We start from the raw sequence: 20,405 nt of genomic DNA on the forward strand, positions 1-20,405 counted from the left end.
GATTAAATGTGGCAATAATGGAACACTCAACCATAGGAAACACAGGAACTCTTTTGCAATTAGTTACATGGTTTTTACCTATTCATATTTGAAACTATTGCAAACTTCTTTCACATTTTACCAGAAACGATCCGATTTCTGTTTGCTGAGGTTTACAGGGTAGCCACATGTATAAGTGAATTTGGGTTTTAGCAGAACTCTGGTACATAGCACTCTGCAATGCCATCCTGGCCAGCTGCAGCTGTGCAGTACGCACTGAGACCAAGGCAGGTGGGTACAAGTCCATCCAATCCTCCGTCTTCATGGGGAGCCTGAACTAAAAACTTGCATATTACATAGACCAACAATCCACCCTAAAAATTCAGTTCCTGTTAGAATTACTATCAATTATCAGAGCATCAGGAATAGAGTCAGCTAGCACACATAGTATGTCTTATTCCTCCTGTGATATGCTAGAGCTTGTCCGTAGCATGGTGAGAAATCAGAGCCAAAGTCATCAGGTTCTATAGCAGCTTCTGTCTTGAGGGGAAAAACAAATAATATTGATAATAGTATGGGCATTTTCTGCTGTTACTTTTCTATTCTTTTTTTTCTTTTGCAGGGACTGAAGAGGAAGATGCAGGCGATGACCTGCTGTTGAGATCTGTGGATGAGTTTTGGTGGTTTCCCCATATGTGGAGTCACATGCAGCCTCATCTTTTCCACAATGAGTCATCACTGGTGGAGCAGATGATCCTCAACAAAGAATTTGCACTAGTAAGTAAAAGTTACCAGAAGTTTCACCTTTATATATAACTTGGAAAGCATAGTTATAATGTTTATTTAGCATATATTAATGTTTATTAAGCATATATTATATGTATGCTTACATAGGTATAGAAATAAGACTGCAAGATTGGAAAGCCAGCCCCAAAAAACCTTCCATGACTCAAACTTGGGCTGAATTTTGCCATAGCCTTTTTCTCTGGCACAGGCTTTCTGGAGAGGAAGCAGCCTTGCAAGACCATAGGGAACAGAAGCAGTGAAATCTCAGCAGATGTCAGTTGGCCTTTTGAGCTTTAGGAAGGGGATTATACACAGGTTATCAGCTTCCTGAAGTCTGGTGCAAACATCTTCAGAGGTGAGGGAGAAAGTTCCAGTGAACTATGTGAAATGTTATATATGGTTTGTGAGAAATCTTGAAGCTAATGAGGTAAATAAGTGAAGCTGCTGGATTTCAGAGTGCTTTTTTTAGATGACCTGTTTGAAAATATGCTTTTTACATAGCTAACCTGTTACTAATGTTTATAGATAATGATCTTTCATTTTTGCTTGTTTGTGTTGTTAACTTACAAGAGCCATCCTTCTAGCACTGCCCAGAGCTCAGAGTGCTTGTACTCAGAGGTCATGTGGAAACCATTCAGAGTCCATTCAGGATAATTCTACTGGGTTATGCAGCATGACAAAGAAAGCTAAAGTCTGTAAATGCTCTCTTTGGAAAAGACACTGTGGTCTTTGACAAGGCACAGGAATGCCAAGTAACTAGTGCTACCCAAAAGAGCAGATCAACACTGTGTTGTTTTCTCTACTGCTTAGGGGACAGAGATCTCAGCCCTTTGCCGCTCAGAAAGGCCAGCCAGCAGCTGCCCCTTATCCCCATCCCTGACATAAGCCAAGATGGATCAGGAAACCAAGCAAAGGCAGATGCCTAAACAAGCAGTTGGAAGAAATTTATTCCCTTGTTTATGAAAATATTTTCCTAACAATCTTTAAAGCACATTCATTAAAAATGGCTTAACTGTTTACTCTTCTCTCAAGACTTCCCCCCTTCCCATCTCCTAGGGTATTAGCACAGAGGTATTTTGGATGACTTTTCCTTTCCACAGGTCTGTGTTACTGTCAGTTTTTATTCCTGGCATGGCCTGTTCATTCATTTTGTGTGATCAGGGCAAGCTGCTGCAAAGAGTCCTAAGGGAACTAAATACAGCTGAGATTTTAAATGCAAGAGTAATTTTTAAATAATCTGTATCTCAAATACACATCGTCCATTCATCATTAAACCTACAGGGAAATTCTACTATTTTCAGGCAACCCGATGCCTTTTAGGTCAAACCACCTTTAGGAGTAAAATCTATAGTGTAGTCAGAAAAGAGGGCTTGTAAGACAGTGTTTGCAATTTCAGCTACAGAAAGATAAAGCCCATCTCCCTATCATCACTGAAGGGTAGAGTCTCTTTAGGGTGCCTATAAATAAGGGGCTGATGTCAGAGAACAGTTGCCATTATTACAGCTTTATTTCCTGCTTACATTTGGACAGGGGTTGTACCAACCTCTCAACCTTGAATCAATACGAGCTGTGCAATTTACTTATGAGAACATTTCTTTTCAAAAGGCTTCCTTTGAAGTCCACTCGGTGGGAGAAATTTGTCTTCCTGATAACAGAGGTCCCAGCCATTACTCTGGAACAGTTTTGCACTTTCCCCTTCTTTCTCATCCTTATGTCGTATTTGGGAAAGGAGTTCCCTTTTCTAAAGCTGCACTTCTATAAGTCTTCCAAAATTAGTGCAAGCTCCTTCTTATTATTCTTTTACTTCACAGCATAGATCCAAATTTAAATTATGGGTTCAGAACAGTACACAGATGGTCTGCTTGGTGTTATACATCTTATTTATGCTCTATTATCTTTATTTAGCATTATACTCAAGGGAACACAGCTTGATGTTGATACCATTTTCTCTCGCATTTCCTATTTATTGACTGTATCTCCCCACCTCCTGTTTTAACTGCAAGTAGAGAAAACACTTCGTCAGTTTGTGCAAGGAAAGTTGCAATAATTGCTTGGAAGTATGATCACATTCATTTTTCACCTAATTTATTTCTTTGTTCATTTTTTAAATACAGTAAGAAGGTAATGGGGTCTTCAAGATGGGAGAACAAGTCATTATACCTGAAAAAGAACAGTCAAGGTTGATTTAGCATTTAAAATAATAATAATAATAATAAATATAATAATAGTATATACATTTAAAAAAAAAAAAAAAAACACACACACAGAACAACAACAACAAAATTTGCTCATTAAGACCTGTCAGCTCCTCCTGTTGTTTTCATTTTAGAAGAAACACATCACACTGACTGGAAACCTGGACTTTAAGATCCAAATCTCATCACAGTCAGCAGTTTCTTCATGCAAGAGAGTATGAGGCTCGGGAGAGATGTTGTTCACTGGGAGAAAACATTTCATAAAAGGAATGTTCATCTATGAGTGCTGGGGATTAAAGTAAGCTTAACAAACACAAGCCAGTTTATCTGAAACACAGTATTTTATGGATATCATATGGAGCTACAAATGTACATAAGCACAATTTTTACTGGCTCTTGCATTTATACTAGGCATAATCTTCAGTTTGCAGAAGCTTGAGTATACATACAGCCTGCTGAGTACAGGCAAGAAATGCAGGTGTTAGAGCTGGCAACTGGATAAAACACTTTTTTCCATTTTACACTGCTATGTCTATTCCTCAAAGTGATGCTCTATAAATTGGGGGGTTGTAACTGAAGCCTGCCTCAAACAGGTACATCACAAAATACATGTAGAAAGTCAGATATCTAAACAGTTTTGTATACATCCAACTAGTTGCCAATTAGGTATCCAATTCCCTTGATTTGCCTTGATTTCAATTATACCTCTGTGGAGCTCAGGCTTAATAAAATCAACAGTCTTTAAAGGAATCCCTTACTTGTGAGCTGCTTGTGAATTAAAGGAGACCACCTCTAATAAAAGCACTCAGAATGTTATGTGTCACAGAGACATTCGCCATTCCTGCTGTTCCACACCTAGCTGGTGAGAGGAAGACATTTTCTGAGATCTTTCATAAATGCTATTGCCCCACTGTTCTTCACCTGACAGGAAACATGGGAAGTTTTACATACCTGGAACAGTGTCCTTGTAAAAAAATCCTCGTCCATGCGTGTCTGAGCAGTGGTCCTGCAGCTGCCACCACCCACCTCCACTGCCCTTGCTTCCACATCTCATCTTAAGCACTCGCAATATCCTCAGCCTTGGAGGAGCATGCAACAGCAGCAGAACATGCTATGAGAACAGGGAATAATGACAGGAAACAAACGCCTGGTAGGCTTTCAGGCAACCTCTCAGTGTGCTGCTATTTCAGAGGACATTTCACTTGTGTGGGGAGGAAGGCAGCCTGAAGCCTTCATGCTCCCCTGTTAATTCAGTATGTTCATAACTTCATTCTTCTCTCACTTCTTGTAGACAAAGAGTAAAGTCCATTTTTGTAGATTTCTGTCTTAATCTCTGTTACCCATCAGTGTAGATTTACACCAGAAAGCTTAAACCATTAGACACTTCAAAACAAAAGAGCCATAGACTTTAACTCTGGTAATTTACAAACTACCCAGAACTTTGTTAATGTCTTAATGTCTTAATATTTCTGTAAATGTGGATGGTATATTTCAAAACCCAGCTAAAGGAAAATTACATTTATTTTGATTATAAGTTTGTTTTGACATAATTCTTGTTGTTGTTTTGTTGTTGTTGTTTCTTCTTCTATTAGAGGAACCCCAAATCCTTTACTGATACTAATGGATTAAGCCCTGGATTAAGCTTCACAAACTGATAGCATCTCAAGTACTATTATTCTTGCATTTTTATAGGCTATGTAATTGATACAGAGGTAAACAATTGTGCAAGCAGAAATCTCTTGTAGCACATTCAGAAAATAAAACAAATCAAGTTCTGATTTTCACTGCCATCCTTTAATCACAAGATATTCTTCCTCCCCCTCTTGTGCATCTTTATCTTAGAAAAGGTAGAATATTTTTAAACCAAAGCCTGAAGCTCTTTATTTTGTCCCTTGATTTATTTGTTCAGTAATTATCTTCTGTGCTCATTTGTGAGCACATACACCCAAAGCATGGTAGAGATACAGCAAAAATTATCATCAACTGTAAAAATGGAGCTATGATCTGATATGAACAAGTGAGATACACATACACAAACAAATCAATTCAGAGAGATACATATACAAAACAAATCCATTTAGACCCTCTCTAGTATCACTCCTTGGATTCAATTTCCTGTTTCTAAACCAACCAGATTAACATTAGCACATCCTCAGCCTAAAACTCTTGAACTGCCCAAACCACAAAGAAACCATGGGCTTTTAATATACCAATTAAATAACAAGAATAAAAACACCCGCGACCACATATGAAATGCAAAGCTCCTACGTGTGATGAAAGAGTCTAATTTGTCCCATTATTAATATCTGTAGTTAACGCTGGGAATTAGAGATGCTCACTAGAGATTGCCTCTAAAAATATTCTAAAAGTGTTCTGCATATATAGGATAATGTTTCCCTGTACAAACAGGATGAGATTTATTCTGCCTGACTTCAAGGTTCTTCCTGAATTGTCGATCTCCATTAGCGTTTTTGTCCATATCAGGAACGTGCTTTGGAAGCAAATCACTAGAGCTCCTCTCCTTTCTCAGCTTTTGTTAGTATCACACACAGAGAAGGAGCAGACTTGGAATAGGAGTTGTGGTGGTACCTGGCAGTCTGCTGTGCTGTCCCTTCCCACGTGGTTGCCAGTTCTGTATCTGACAGCTACAGCAGAGATCCTGCTTTGCTTAGACCGGATGGGCACCCTACAGCCACTTGCCAAGTGAGCACACAACAGAGATGCAAAACGAATACTAACATACAGAACTAGTAAGAGGTTTGTCACACTTTATGGAAAAAATACGGGGATAGAACTAGGAGCCAGGATTCAGTTTGATAAATCCACAATTCTGAACTGACCTAATCCTGTGACAGTCATCCATGGCAAAATGTTTGTCCACAGCATGCTCCTCTACCATGTAAAATAAAAACAAGCTCTGTGCTCTCACAGCTAGTGCACCTGCAGGCCATTGACCCCAGACAGTTTTGTAATAGTTATAGTCACTCAAACCTGACATACCCTTCCATAAAACTAAGAAAAATATTTTAGCTTTTCACAACTTCAAACCCTGTCTCTTGATAATAATCACCTTTTGTTTGGTGAATCATTTTGTCTAGCTAGAGAGCTTTTAAATAAGATTTTAAGAGTTTAGAATTGAACTGAAATTAAAAGATGAAACGTTTATTCAATAAAAAAAATCTAGAAACATAAACAACAAGAACAAAAATCATATGTCCGTGAAGGTTAGAATACCACACATTTTTATGATTGCTGACAAGCACATAGTGAAATCATTTATCAAATAAAAGAAACTAAGTATTTTAAACCTACATAGTAACATATAATCTCTTCTAGGAAATCTCACTAATCTGTGGCAATATTAGAAATATATCCCAGTGCTAGGAATGTGCAAAGCTTATGCAAATCTTAACTTGGGAAGATAGCATCTTATGAAGTTCTACCTTTATTCTATCATCTACTGTTGAACTAAGTCAAAAATTTTAGCAAAGTTGCCTGAGGTTATTTTAACTTTTTCACCTAAGAATTCTTTACTTCAAAGTGAATCCTGCAGTTCCACTTACTGTATGAAAAGATCTACAGTAGACATAAAATATGCTGAATTAAGAGGCTAGTGTGGGGAGCTTTTCTATTCTCTCCCCAGTAATGTCCAGTACCAGATGTTTCTGTAAAATAAATCAATGGTGGTCTTTAAAAAAATGAATGTCAGTAGTCTTATAGCATGTTTTTTGTTCTGTTTTAGTTCTTACTGTGCTTTAACAAGGAAAAGTAACATTTGGCAGAATCAAAAACTGTCTCTTTCTCAGAAAAAAAAAAAAAAAATCTTGCTAATATAAATAGCCAATTTTCCTGGCACTGGTTTTTTTTTTTTTTTTTTTTTTGTGTGTGTGTGTGTGTGTGATTTTTTTTTTTTTTCTTTAATTAAAATTTCCAACATCTGCTCACAGAAAAAAGGCTATAGGAACTCAAACATACATTTTGAAACATCTACCTCTGGAAAGCAGTGCTAATCTGCATCACCTGTCATCCATTCTTTATCAGAAACTTTTTTTGCAAATGCAGAACGAGTACACACAGCACATACTGACATGGCGAATACAGCTTATTTCTGTACAAATAGGAAGGTCAAAAGTCTTCACTTGCTTGAACAGAGATGATAATTGAGAGAGATAAGCAGCCCTGGCAGATTGCTTCAGCCTTTCAGATCACCTGTGGAAGTACCTGTCTTGCCAATGGGCTCTGGGTAAGAAAGCTTTGAAGCGTGTGCAGACAAGCCAGGCTGCACTGGCAGGACTGTGAATTTCCAATTCCCAGTGCTCTGGCTTGGGTGCATCAGCATGAGTATGAGACAATGGCTCTCTGGGCTCTGCCACATGAAGCATCTGCTGATGGGGATGGGCTGGCCACATGCAGGCATCAGCGGAAGAGTTGGGCTGGAATTAATCTCTACACCACATCCTCACTGTTGTCCACAGGACATGAGTTGTGCTCCTGGAGGGCATCTTCTGGTCAGGTCTAGACCTTAAAACAAGGCAGGTCATGTGCTCTCAGTGCACTCCATGATGCAAACCAAGACATGGGAAAAAGTAGAGATGACCAAGGGTATTTTTGCTAAAATTGCAGCAACTATTTTAATAATATTTGCCCCTAACCCCCAGATTGTAACAGTGATTCTCCTTTAATGTTGAACTCATCCAGGCATCACCGCAGCTTCAGCTTATGCTGTCACTTAAATTACAGTTGGAACTCAATGCACAAGAGAAATAGCAAAGCAAATTTAACCTGTACAAAAACAATGGCTGTGGTCCCAGATAAAGCATGCTCAAGAATGTGATACTGTTCTTCTCAGTGCCAGAAAGGTACAGAAGTTTTCCCAAACTATGCAAATAAATGCACAAGGTCTTGAATATAAAAATAACCTGATGAAATTTTGTAGGAAATTGTTCCTTAGAATAGACAAAATGGCATCTCCCATTTTGTGTGACAGTTTGGATCAAGTCCTTCTTGGACTCAAATGTATGTTCCCCCTTTAACACATTAGTTCTCAATCCTAAACTAAATTCAATAACAAAATAAGAAAAAGAAAACAGAGCAACAGAAATCACTAAAAGAGGATATATATTTAATTTACCCAAGTAAATCGAACATGGAACTGGTCAAAGAAAATCTGATTATGCCTTAGTTTTTCCTTCTTAAAGTTGTATTGGGTGTCTGAGTGACTGACGTGTATTTATGTGATGAACTAAGTAGTGCCCAGGTTTATTCAGAGGCTAATTAGCTTTTTATATTGAGAACTTACAATATGCTGCCTTATTATATTTGTGAATGGTAAATTACCATTTCACCATGCTGTTTCTATGGCAATAACAGCTGCAAATAGTAAGTAGATAAATAGGATTTTACATGTATTCATCCAGATACCTACTTTCGGACATATTCACAGCAGTAGTCATTACCTATATCTCAAGACAGTCTTGCTTTACATTTGTGTATACTCCCTAACAAGTTTTGGTGAAGGTTTGCAGAATTCACGTCAATACAGTATATCCATCCAACTGTGAGCATCATACACTCAGGCATTCTGTTAATAAATAGCCAGACTTTTCAAAACCCCTTAGATATAACTTACTCCTTTATATATGTTTAAAGAAAAGAGAAAAAAAGAAGGAGTTGACACTTACTGTACAGCTCACCCTTAAACTGACTAATGCGTTTCAGGTATGTAACATTAATAAGCAGAAATTATACTTTTCTCTCAGTAAATTACAAAAGAATGAGTTTTGGTTTCTTTTTACACATCCCTCCTTTCCCCATCATCTGGTAACCTAAGATAATTACTAATAAGCAATGGATAATTTTAAGTGGTTGCATTACGTCGTGTATGAGCAAGTGTTCCTCATAGGGTTAGTTTAATTTTGTCAATGACCCAAAAGCCTTTCTTTGCAAAGCACTTGAAGATGCCCAGCAGAATCTGCCACTCCCAGAGTTGAAGTAATTAGATAAAGTTATTAGATAACATGGGCAAGAGAAAGGACAAACACATTATCTCACATTTTAACCATTTTCAGCTGTATTAGTTATATATGAGCAAATGGCTGATGTAGCTGTTCTCCTGGAAGGAGAAGGGAGTGATTTTAGTAAGCCATAGGATAGCAAAAGAGAGGAAGTTTTGCAACATTGAGAGCTGATGCCACAGACATTGTCCCACACCGTGTAGTACTGGGAATAAAACAGATGCAGTAAACACCCAGAGCACAGAAAGTGATCCTGCAAGAGCCACAGCAGTGTGACAGCTTACAGATCTGGAGATCCCATGGTAGAGCTGAAAAGGGCTTGGAAGTTGAGGGGTCTGAAGGGGCGATGGAGAAGTGGCAGAAAATAGCCTTTTTTCCTGGCTGTAGCTGGTGAGGAAATGCTGTGTACAATTCTGAACATCACTCAGACCAACAAAATTAACGACCTGATCAAATAATTTGATCTCTTAAAAACATCACAGTCTTTAAAGGTGGTTAACTGGCCCCATCAGATAACCCCATCAGATGGGGTTTTCAGACAGCCCGTGTGAATGGGAGAGATTAGGAGCAGAACAAGGCAGGAGATATTTGTGAGTGAAGGCACATGCCCAGCATACCAGTACACTCACATTCAAGTGACTTTCTTAATTAATTCTGCCTGCATATAACCTCCTCACTGTTTCATCAGAATATACTTTCAAGATAGCCTATAGATTATATCCATGAAAATGCACATATTTCCTCATAGAAACTGAACTAAATAAATATTTATTTAAAAAAAAAAAAAAAAAAAGAAGTCTATCAGTCTAGCATTTTTGCCACTACCCTAATGCCATGGGAAAATATAAGCAGATTCAGAAGCTATAGGGGATATATGGTTTTTGTTTGGTTGGTTAGTTGGTTTTGAATCAGCAAGGCAACTTTCTCTTACTCTGGTAATAGGAAACAAAAAATAAATGGCACAGCAACAGGTTTTTCTGCTTACTGCTCTAATGCCATTTGATCACTTACTAAATAACTAGCATCAGCTTCCTAGTTTACCTTTAAAAAGAACCAAAATAATAGGACATCTTAAAATGCACACAATATGTAATCAACAGATAGGCAAACCTATTCCATATAACAGTAACACAATGTAATCCAAGAGGATTATTTATCACTCTGCAGTTATCAAACTGTAATTCCAGTTCCCTCCATCTCTCCCCTGTTTTTATCGTGTGCTACATACAAATAGATACAAGGCTGTCCAAGGACAACAGCTTCTCTGATGCTGAGACCTGCAGGGGAAAAAAGAACTTTGAATAATTGTGTGTTCTTTTTCTGCTCCTAAATATATCCCTCCCTCTGCTGTTTTGCAGGAGCATGGCATACCGACTGACATGGGGTACGCAGTGGCTCCACATCACTCCGGGGTATACCCAGTTCACATCCAGCTATATGAAGCCTGGAAGAAGGTCTGGCACATCCGAGTGACCAGCACAGAAGAATATCCACACCTGAAGCCTGCACGGTACAGACGGGGCTTCATCCACAATGGCATCATGGTACACTACATTTCCATGCTTCATAGCAATATTACTTTAAGTGACTCAAAAGTATGCTATTTTTACCAAATGCTTCAAGTTTTACAGCAATCATTAAAATTCTCTGTGATCGAGGACTTGTAAAGATGCCAAAAGAGTGCATTTGTTAGGCAGCCAGTTTAAAAAAGTCACACAAACTGAGGCAACTGCAAATGTAATCCTCAGAAACTAAGTATATTTGTAGCCCAATCAACTATCAACCAAAGTATAAACACATATTTTGAAATTCATTAAACTGCTTAAGACCTATGTTTCAAGGTCTGGTTCATCTTTATGCATGAAAGGATTAGAAACCTCCCACCTGGGAAGATGAACAGGTGTAAGTAATCTCCTCCAGCAAGCATGGCACTCCTCTGGGGCCAAGGTTTCTTTTAGGAGCTGCACTCCTAAAGCTCCCAAGAACCAGTGACCACACATGTGCCTGGCTCTTCCATACCATGCATTGGGGTGAGAAGAGCATGCTTTACCTGCATACTTCAGCTGCTCAAAGGGCAGGAAAATGTGCAGAATTATTTAACCCATCCTACCAGCCATCAGCTTGGAGGAAAAATGTTATGATGGACCTGATCATGTGACTGAAATAGGTGAAAGGAAACTGCAAAAATTATACATGTATATGCATAAACAAAGCAAGAAATACTTGAAAGCCAGGTTCTGGGACCAAACAAAAGCCCCAGCTGATGCAAATATTGCCTGTGCATATAAAGTCTCATTTAGGGGATAAACATTTTGACAAAAGAAACATGTCTTAATCAAAAAAAAACAAGTTTACACAGAGTCCAATTACAATTGGAATAGACTCAAATTCAGCAAGGCATTTACAGTTATTAAAATGGTTTGCTGAATGCAGGCTTTGTTTGTTGCTTTAACCAAATAGAAAAGAAAATCAAAAACAGTGACTGCAGGGAAACAAAAGGCCTAGCCCAGGTGAATTGTGTCTCTGCATATATTAGGCAGTATCTGTAAGCCTTAACATTTGTTGTCTACTTGCTGCACCAGAGCCTTTCAATTGTAACTAGCTAATAACATAACTAAAACATCTAGTTTTCCAAGATCTGTTTATTTCCCCACATCTGCTAGCTTGTAGGTTTCTGACACACAGTCCTGTAATTGATGATAGGATGGAGACCTGACCTCAGGCCAGTCTCATACAAGCGCTCCACCAGTCCTGGACACATTTCACAAGCAGGAATCAGGGCTTCACTCATTTTCACACAATATGTAGTATAACGTGTAATGTTGGACTGAGGAAAACGTAAAGCCACAGCTCATTTGGGGTTCATAGCCTTGAGAAAAATCAGTTCAATGTGTCAAGAACATTAAGATTAATTGTCTGCAATAGTGAAGATGGCCAGGAAGCACTATTTATCCTTTAATAAACTAACCTTGCTAAGGGAAGAAGAGAGGTTTAGCTCTTTCTTCCTCTTCCAAATGCCAGGAAACAAGCCCTTAATTATTACTGGATGAGCTGGCTAAAGCAGTTTGCATGAAAGCTCAGAACATGTGATGCAGCTCTGCAGCTGTGATCTAGAAATCACATCTGCAGGACTGCCTTAGCTTACAGTGAGAGTGTAGAAGGTGCACAAGAGGCCATAAAAACGCCAGGTTACAGAGTGGGAAAGGCTGCAGCTTTGTTCGAGTTGCTGGAGGGATGACAGTGAATGTGCTGGGGTAAATTTGCAGAAATACATTAATATCACAATGGTGCTGTTGTTTTGTTTTCAGGTGCTCCCTCGACAGACCTGTGGCCTTTTCACTCATACTATATTTTACAAGGAATATCCTGGGGGTCCTCAGGAGCTGGACAAAAGTATCCGAGGAGGTGAACTCTTTCTCACCATTCTCCTGAATCCGGTAGGTAACTTCTTTTGCAGTTTTTGGATGCATTGGGTAATAATGGGGAGGAAGGGAAGGACACTAGTTTTCTTTGACCTTGTTTGGGAAATAAAAAAAAAAAACAAAAAAAACAAGACCATTTACTCAGAAGTAACAAGCAGTTTAAGAAGAAGTAAGCAAAAACTGCCTTTTGCAAATTTCTGACTGCATGCAACAAGTTGCTGGAAAATGTATTTGTTTCATTTTCAAACTGTTTCCCTTCCTGAAGCTGAGTCATTGTGAGAGGAAAGAGCACTGACATGTCTAACTGAGACTGAAAGAAAACAGTGACGGTAGAGAAGGTTGTGTCACCTTATCCTGCTTTCTTCCTCCCTGCTCCCCCAACTGTGGCTCTGCACACTCCTAATAGAGCTCGATGAAAAACCCAGGGCTCAGGGCTAATATCATTCCCTTACCACCAACTCTTAAAAATAGGTCTTGTGTAGCCAAATAACACCTCCAGGCAGTACATAGCCTTCTAATGCCTATTCATCACCTAACAGTTACAGAAAAAAAGATGAAATGGGTTGAACGTTACTAATGAGGCAAGTGCATACAGGTAAGAAGTAAGAACGTCACAAAAAAGACTTGCAGAACAGCACCAAGAGCAGTGTTACCCAATAACATGTTTTGTTCAGTGCTGCATTTCTTTTTCTCTGTCAAGAATACATGAACCATAACCTAATACATATGGATGTAAATGTATATGTGCACAAACAGTCTATATAAGTATACATATACACACACATATGGTTTGATCAAGAGTGCCACAGGCTTTCTTAAGGATGATTTGCATAGTTATTGCTCAATTTTTCTCTCAATAAAACAGTCTGAACTGTACCACACAAATATACACATATATAACGCAGGTAAAACAACACAATGCAGGTAGGTACACAGGTGTGACTGTGATCTAACCAAGGATCAAGGAGGAAAGCTGCATGACTGCAAATGCTGTATTTTGAAATGTCTCAGTTTCCTTGCCTATAAACAACAGCTGGTGCCATTTGAGACAGTAGCCTAGAGGTGAGAAGAGGAAGGACAAGAACAAAAACCATACCAATTATTTTTTGTTATTGTCCTTTTTTCCTCCTGTTCCACTCAAGGTATACTACTCACAAGATAAATGTCTTGTGTCTTGGTAGGTGGCCTAATTTTCAGTGGTTTCAAATTGCAGTACTCATTGACTTCTTTGTAGAGTTAAAGAAACTTCTGCTGAAACTAACTCTCAAATCCAGGTCGCTTATTTAGAGACCTAAATATAGATTTTGGTATTCTATAATTAGATGCTTGTGTGTGAAAATTTTGGCTGGGGAGCTAAGTTGGAGTCTGAGTCAAAGCAATTCAGTGGTCATAAAGAAACGGGACATTTATATCAGTATTTTTTCTACACCATGCATGTGACAGCTAATTGGAGAATAAAACACTGTTCTTTGTTCTCTCTCCATTTACCTCTGACTGGCTTTTCTCCCCATAGTTTCCTAAAGTGTAATTTGACTGATCACTGTCTTGAGAGGCTGCTGGGATTTATCCTGAGCTTTATCATACTTTGATCATCATCTGCGCATCTTTCATTTATCTTAAGATTTCCTCAGATTTAGGCAGTTGAGCCCTCAGCAGCAAAGTGTTTTCTCTCTCCAAGAACAGGGATGCTCAGAGTATCCCCATTTCTTCAGTCAATCGCCCATTCCACATCCAAGTTTTTGAGTATGCTCAGGCCACCCTGACTTCTACAAAATCACATCTTCCTTAATTTCAGGTATTTCTTTTTTGCTGACAACAAATAAGCAAGGAGCTACAAGCTCACGGGTGCTCATTACAAATTTCAGCCACTGGATCTTTCAAAGCAATTGTTTCTAAATGTTCTTTCAAGAAACTGATTGAGGCTGTGGAGAAGAGTAGCTGTTCAATTAGTCTAAGAATTTTACTAAATATTTACCCTACCCCTCATTTTTTCTACAGTTTAGCCTTCATGAAGTATTATTGAACTGGATGAAACAGATAGGCCTGTCCCACCATTTTATCATGCTCTCCTCAAGTTGTTATTCTGGGGTCTCCCAGAGCAGGACCAACCTGACAGGTGCTGGAGCATTTCCTTCATACTGTCAGGTTTCCCCCAGCTGGTCTTCACCCAGAAAGGACCAAACCTATCCCTAGAGGGGTTCCTCAAGATACATGGGCACACACAGTTCCCCACTTGTTACACTGCACGTAAAACACAGAAAACTTGAGAAAAGCAGTTCTACCCTCTGCCTATTACAGGTAGTGAAGTTTCAGAGGTGATGCAGCAGAGAAGAGATTTTTCCTAGGAAGGCGGTATGCAATGGCAGGCAAAGCATTTCAGATTTAATCATGCATCAGTGATGTTCACAACAGATTTAAACAGACTATCTTCCAAAGAAAAGGTGGGGAAAAAGGTTTTCTTCGATTTTCTTCAGTACATGAGCTTGTTTTGACCAAGCTATGTTCCAATAACTTGAGAGTGCAATATATATTATTGGGTGGCATTTGAAAAGAACAGCTTTATATCTATACTGTTAATGTTTGATTTTTCCCCCCTATACTTTTATGATATTCTATCTTTACCTCATCAAAACTGATATTTTACTGAGCTGAGCCACACAAGTGAAATACTGACATGCAGTTCCCCAACTCTAAGGTAAGCATGAATCTGCTCCAATATAATGCTTATTCAGACAGGAAGAAATATAATTTAATCATGTGTGAGCTGAAGTAAGATATACCACAGAACCCCACTATCATTCAAGTCAGGTTGGTACACTACCCTATGAAATATGTGTTGACAACAGTAAATAAATAAATAAATAAATAAATAATCTAGCCCCATCTCAGAAAGCTACTCACGTGAGTAGGAAAAAAAATCACCTATGTTCATGCACCCATCTTTTTTTAAATATCAAATCTGGACAGCACACAAATGAACAAATAGGGAGGCCTGGCTTTTATTCAAAGTAAGAGAGAAAGAATACAGATCAGTATCATAAAATCTATAGTACCTCCTGAAAAGGATCAAGAGTGTCTATTCCAAACTCAATTGAATAAAAAATACACTTTGTTGTGTTCTCCAGACCACTGATAGTACATGTATGTATTGGAGCAGCGAGAGACTTCCCAGTGTATAGCCTAGAAGCTTTTCATATGCCTATGCTCATTAATAAGCTTTCTTAACATTTGGATATCAAACTATGCATTTGTGGGGTTTACCAAGAGCAGTATGTTGTAAACCAACATGTGCTATCCAAATGGGTTATAGAAAAAACAACTGTTTGAAATGCAAAGGCTTTATCAATTATTTTTTTTCTTTATTTAATGATGTGCCTAATCTAGTCATGAGTAGAAACCATTCCATAAAATAAAATTCTAACCAGAACACACTACCGCCTACCATGTAAGCTGCTTTACGTGTTGCTGTAGTTACCCTTCAGGTTTTGCAAGGAAAGGAATTGTCTGTACCATTGTTTATTTTTGCACTAGTGATGTTGGTTACAATTTTCTTTTACCCTTAAAACAATAGCCCAGATCTGGTGTGGAAGAGATTCGCAGAAATGGTGTAACTGCTGTAATTCTACTGCCTCTTGGTTCCACAAGTCTCCTGCTTGCTGGGGCCTGGTCTCAACTGCATATGCATGACTGCTACTGGCAGTGTTGAGAATTATGGGCAAAAAAGGGGAGAGGGGAATCCCTCCTCATGAAGAATGCACTTTTCAGCAGAATGAGGATGGGATAAAACTCCTTTTCTGCTTTCTGAAGTGAATGTATGCATGTGCACTCTCATAGCATTGCCAGGCTACCGTGACAACTAAAGCTACATACCAGCTATAAGAGTTATCACCATAAAATCATATTTGAATCCAAGAATGGCCCTGGGTTAAAAAAGTCTTAATGCAGCTAGTTATCTGCCCAGTTCCATGTAGAGGTGTCCACCTCTGTGGCCCAGTTTGAAAAGGACAGGAGGGGAAAAAAAAAAATATCTGGTTTCACAGAATCCTTTCTACAGTTTCAGCAGACAATCCCTTTATTATTTTATGAGATGTCTTCTTGATCAAGTAGGCTAGAAGTTACGAAAGGGCTTCTTAGCAAGTTTGCTTGTGGTTGTTGCATTTTTGTCTGGCTTTTGTTCCCTTCAGCAGTTTTTACATTATTATTTCTTGTAGATGAGCCTAACACAATAGTTGGGCAAAATTTCCAGGAGTTTTCCTCATAAAAACAAACAAATCCTGCTTATAAAAAACTGCTGATATACTTTTTAAACAAAGTTAAACTTGACCAGTGCAGTTCAATGACATTTTCCCAAAGCAGCTATGCAGGGGCCGGAAGTGACAGAGCACACTTCTCTTCATGGTCAAAGCTCAGATATCTGCTACTTTTTCCAGAATTTTTGAGAGCTCCTATTTAAGGCCTAGCTTCTTTTTGGATGACCCATCTTTGAATATAAAGTATCAAGCATGCACTGAAGCATAGAGGAGGGCTGTACGGATTAACAGCAAATTATAACAAAGAGGCAACAGGATTAAAAATCCTGGAACCCTAATGACTGCTTCAGTGATTTCAGATAACCTTGCTATCAAGTTCGCTCTTGAGTCCTGGTGTCGCACTAGGCCTCCTTGCCCCTGGCTTCTCTTTTGGAAAGCCATGAAACCTCTTTGATTTTGCCTCGTTAGACAGAGCTGTCTAACAGGTTAAACTGTTGCTTGTAAGCAGACTAATAACACCAATAAATAAGAGCAAATGGCTGCAGTATGGTTTGACCCCTCTTTCCCTTCACAGCACCAATTCATCACCTTCCCTGCTCCATCTTACTAACCCAACAGCTGCCCCTCTGCACCAAGCAGTACCACATATATTACCTGAGAGTAAGAGCACAGCTGAAAACACTTCATTTCATGCCCACAGTCATTCTGAGGCAAGGCTACCAGAAGTGAAAAGCCATACTTTGCTCTCCAGTTAACAGAATTATTACAGGTTTTCCCCACTCGCTTTGAGATAGTCTTTTTCAGACTGTTTCAAATTTCAGAAATAATTGCGGTGCCTTGATTAAAATGAGCATACCACTACCTTTTGCAGTGGATTACAGCTATTTAGCTGTCTAAAAACAAACGAAGTCAACAATTTCTGGCCTCCTAGCTTACCGCGTCAGGGGCAAAGAAACAGAAACCTGAACATGTGTGAACAAGTAGTGGTATAAGCCATTCTGAAGAGAGACAGATGCACGATAAGGGGATGAATGAAGTTTAGCATGAATAGTAGCCCAGGCACAACAGAACCAAGTCAACATCAGCACCAGCTGCCAGGAGGACTGTCTGCTTTTCAGCTGCTGGACCATTAGCCTAAAGTCTTCTTTGTATTGACATCCATACAGACAGGATAACACAGGGAAATCTCTTTCCTTAGGCTATTATAGCATCCACTTATAATCTTATTCCCCCTAACAAGCGCAAGTAAAAACACTACTTAAATAATCAAGTTTTGATTAAATACTTTTTCAATTATTTTGAACACTGGAGCACATTTCAAAAATAATTAAATGCAGGGCAGCAAATTAACTAAATAGGAATGATGCATGAGATGGGAAGATTTTATTTATAACTAAGTTGGGGTTAGATTGCTACTCCTTTGATTATAATAGTGAGCAATAGCCTATGTAGATTGCAGCATGATTTCTTTGACTGTATGTTCCATATATTTCATAGGAGATGTCACAAAGTGGCTTTGGCAGAGGGATGGTGGGAGATAATTAAGTTTTTGTATGAGCTAAAGAACCCGCAGATAAATCTTGAAATGGGCAAGAAAGAACTTTATATCTGCTTCCCTTTTCCAACATTAAAGCACCACCAACAAAGGTTACTGCACATTCTCTTTATTTCACTCCTGAAGTTTGGCAAGCATGGGAATTACAGAAACCGTATCCATTATTCCAGATGGAGTTAGCAATTTCAGCAAATGTATAACAAATGTATATTAAGCTCATATACCGAAAATGTTTGCACTTTATAAAGAAATGTTACATAGATGGTTAAATTAGAAAATGCCCAAGTGACATTGCATTAGGATAGTTTGTTGAGAGATTGTCAACGGGATCTTCTGATGGATTTTTTTAAATGGCTTCTACTGAACACTCTGTGGCTCAGAGATATATTTTCATTCTCTAATTTATGAATCCTAGAGATGAGTCACGTCTGGCAGAGATGATTTAGTGGTATGCAGAGGAGGGATAAATTCTACCAACACAGACAGAAATCAAACCAACTTTCCTTTGAGTTTTAATGAGGGTTACACGAATCCCAGCCAGACCTTTCCAGGACCCAGCTAATGCGGAAGGCTGCTCGAGTCTATAGTTTGGGGTACTTATTCTTTGCATAAACACTTCAAAGCAAAGCTCATTAAAGTTAGTGGAAAAAGTCTAAGTGAACAGACTGGGTTTGAAATAAACCTAAATAGGGCTACTCTTTCAAAAGGTTTCCATCTTGCTCTTCTCTGAACAGTTTCGTTCATTTGGAGGCTCAGAACAATAACAAGGAGCTTCAAATATATTTACAAATAAGAAATGTACATACAGTTTGGGATGGAAAATGAGACATTACTGTGGCTGTTGGAGTTTCCCTTTACCATTTCATCCAAAAAAAGCAATGAAATATTCAAATAGAATTTTTTTTTCTCCCTTGCCAGCCAAAACTAGCAGTTCAATCACTGTTGCATTATTATTTCCAATGTTACTTACTTTGTGGTTTGACAGCAACATCAAAAATCAGTTGTTCACAAAATTTTAATTAGGACAGGAGTGCAGCATAAGCATTTTCATGCCAGTAGTGAAAAAACAGCAAAACCACCTCGATCAATAGAAATAAGCAATGAGAAGAAAAAGAAAGAGGCAATTAAAACATCAATTGGTCAAAAACAAATTTTACAAAACTGCGTTTGTACCTAATCTCATTTTGATAGCAAAATTAAATCATCTCAATACTAAGAATTAAAATACTTGTCACTGTGCTGTGATAGCACATATGTCTGTATTATATACAGATAAATCATGAAACAAAGAAGTATACTGCTACTACGCAGGACATCTTTAAATGCCAGTCACAAACGTGTTACCCACCCCAGCCCATTCCGGCACAGACTGGCAGTTTTCTTCCCAGAAATGAAAGCTCTGGCAGCTCATTTCTGGTCTCTTTCCCCCTTGTCTCTTGCAAACTTTTCCAGTGAGAACGAAAGGCCTCAGGAGGGTGCATGACACACAGAGGATTTGCATCCAGCATTAAAGGGCAAAAAGCAAGCACAGCATCCCAAGTCAAAGAGCATCGGAACCATTAGGAAGTGTTTGTTTCAGCCCACTAATTCTGGGTTTTCTTTAAAGCACCAGATGAGAGGAATACCATGGCTTTAACATCTGAATCTAACACTAACCAACTACTTAAATATGACAGAAAATTATCTGGTCTCACGTTCTGAGCAGCATTGAAGCAACCTGATCCCTTGTGAAAAAAAAATGAGTTTACTGCCGGTGTACAGCATTCCACTTCAACAGAAAAAAAAAAAAAAAAAAAAAAAAGTTAATTGGTTCTGTGGTGTATTTTTTATTTTTTGGTGGTAGTGGTTGTTTTTTTGTGTGAGTTTTTTTTTTTTTTTTTTTTGGGGGGGGGGGGGGGAGACATTTTTAAAACCATTTTGAACAAACTGTGACATTTCCTTTTCTCTCTTCCTAAATCTTGCCAGTTCCTTAGAACCATCTTGCGGTGCTTTGAGGTGTTTTCAAAGTGTTTTTTTTTTTTTAAATATATGCTTCATTGCTTTATGTAATTATAAATGAAAATGAAAATGTAAGGGAGATTTTATTTCTGAGTGTTCAACATTTCAGTCATTTTCAGCCAGTATTTCTTTTTATTCTACTCATTATTTACTGTTTAATTCCCCCTTAGAATAAGTTTCTCCCTTCCCAGTATTTAATCGTAAAA

At 38.5% G+C, this 20,405-nt stretch overlaps 1 protein-coding gene across 3 annotated transcripts in view; it reads left to right on the forward strand.

The window, feature by feature from the left end:
- Window positions 1-20,405, forward strand: part of LOC309877421 (bifunctional heparan sulfate N-deacetylase/N-sulfotransferase 4) — a 107,153-nt gene that overhangs the window by 50,787 nt on the left and 35,961 nt on the right. For all 3 annotated transcript variants that reach the window (XM_082758730.1, XM_082758732.1, XM_082758731.1), the window contains exons 4-6: window positions 602-756; window positions 10,333-10,518; window positions 12,283-12,411. In XM_082758730.1, coding sequence (XP_082614856.1) covers window positions 602-756; window positions 10,333-10,518; window positions 12,283-12,411 — 470 coding nt within the window. The remainder of the gene's footprint in view (window positions 1-601; window positions 757-10,332; window positions 10,519-12,282; window positions 12,412-20,405) is intronic.

Source organism: Aythya marila (assembly GCF_965140915.1).
Source record: "Aythya marila genome assembly, chromosome: 4".
Classification (NCBI taxonomy): Eukaryota; Metazoa; Chordata; class Aves; order Anseriformes; family Anatidae; genus Aythya; species Aythya marila.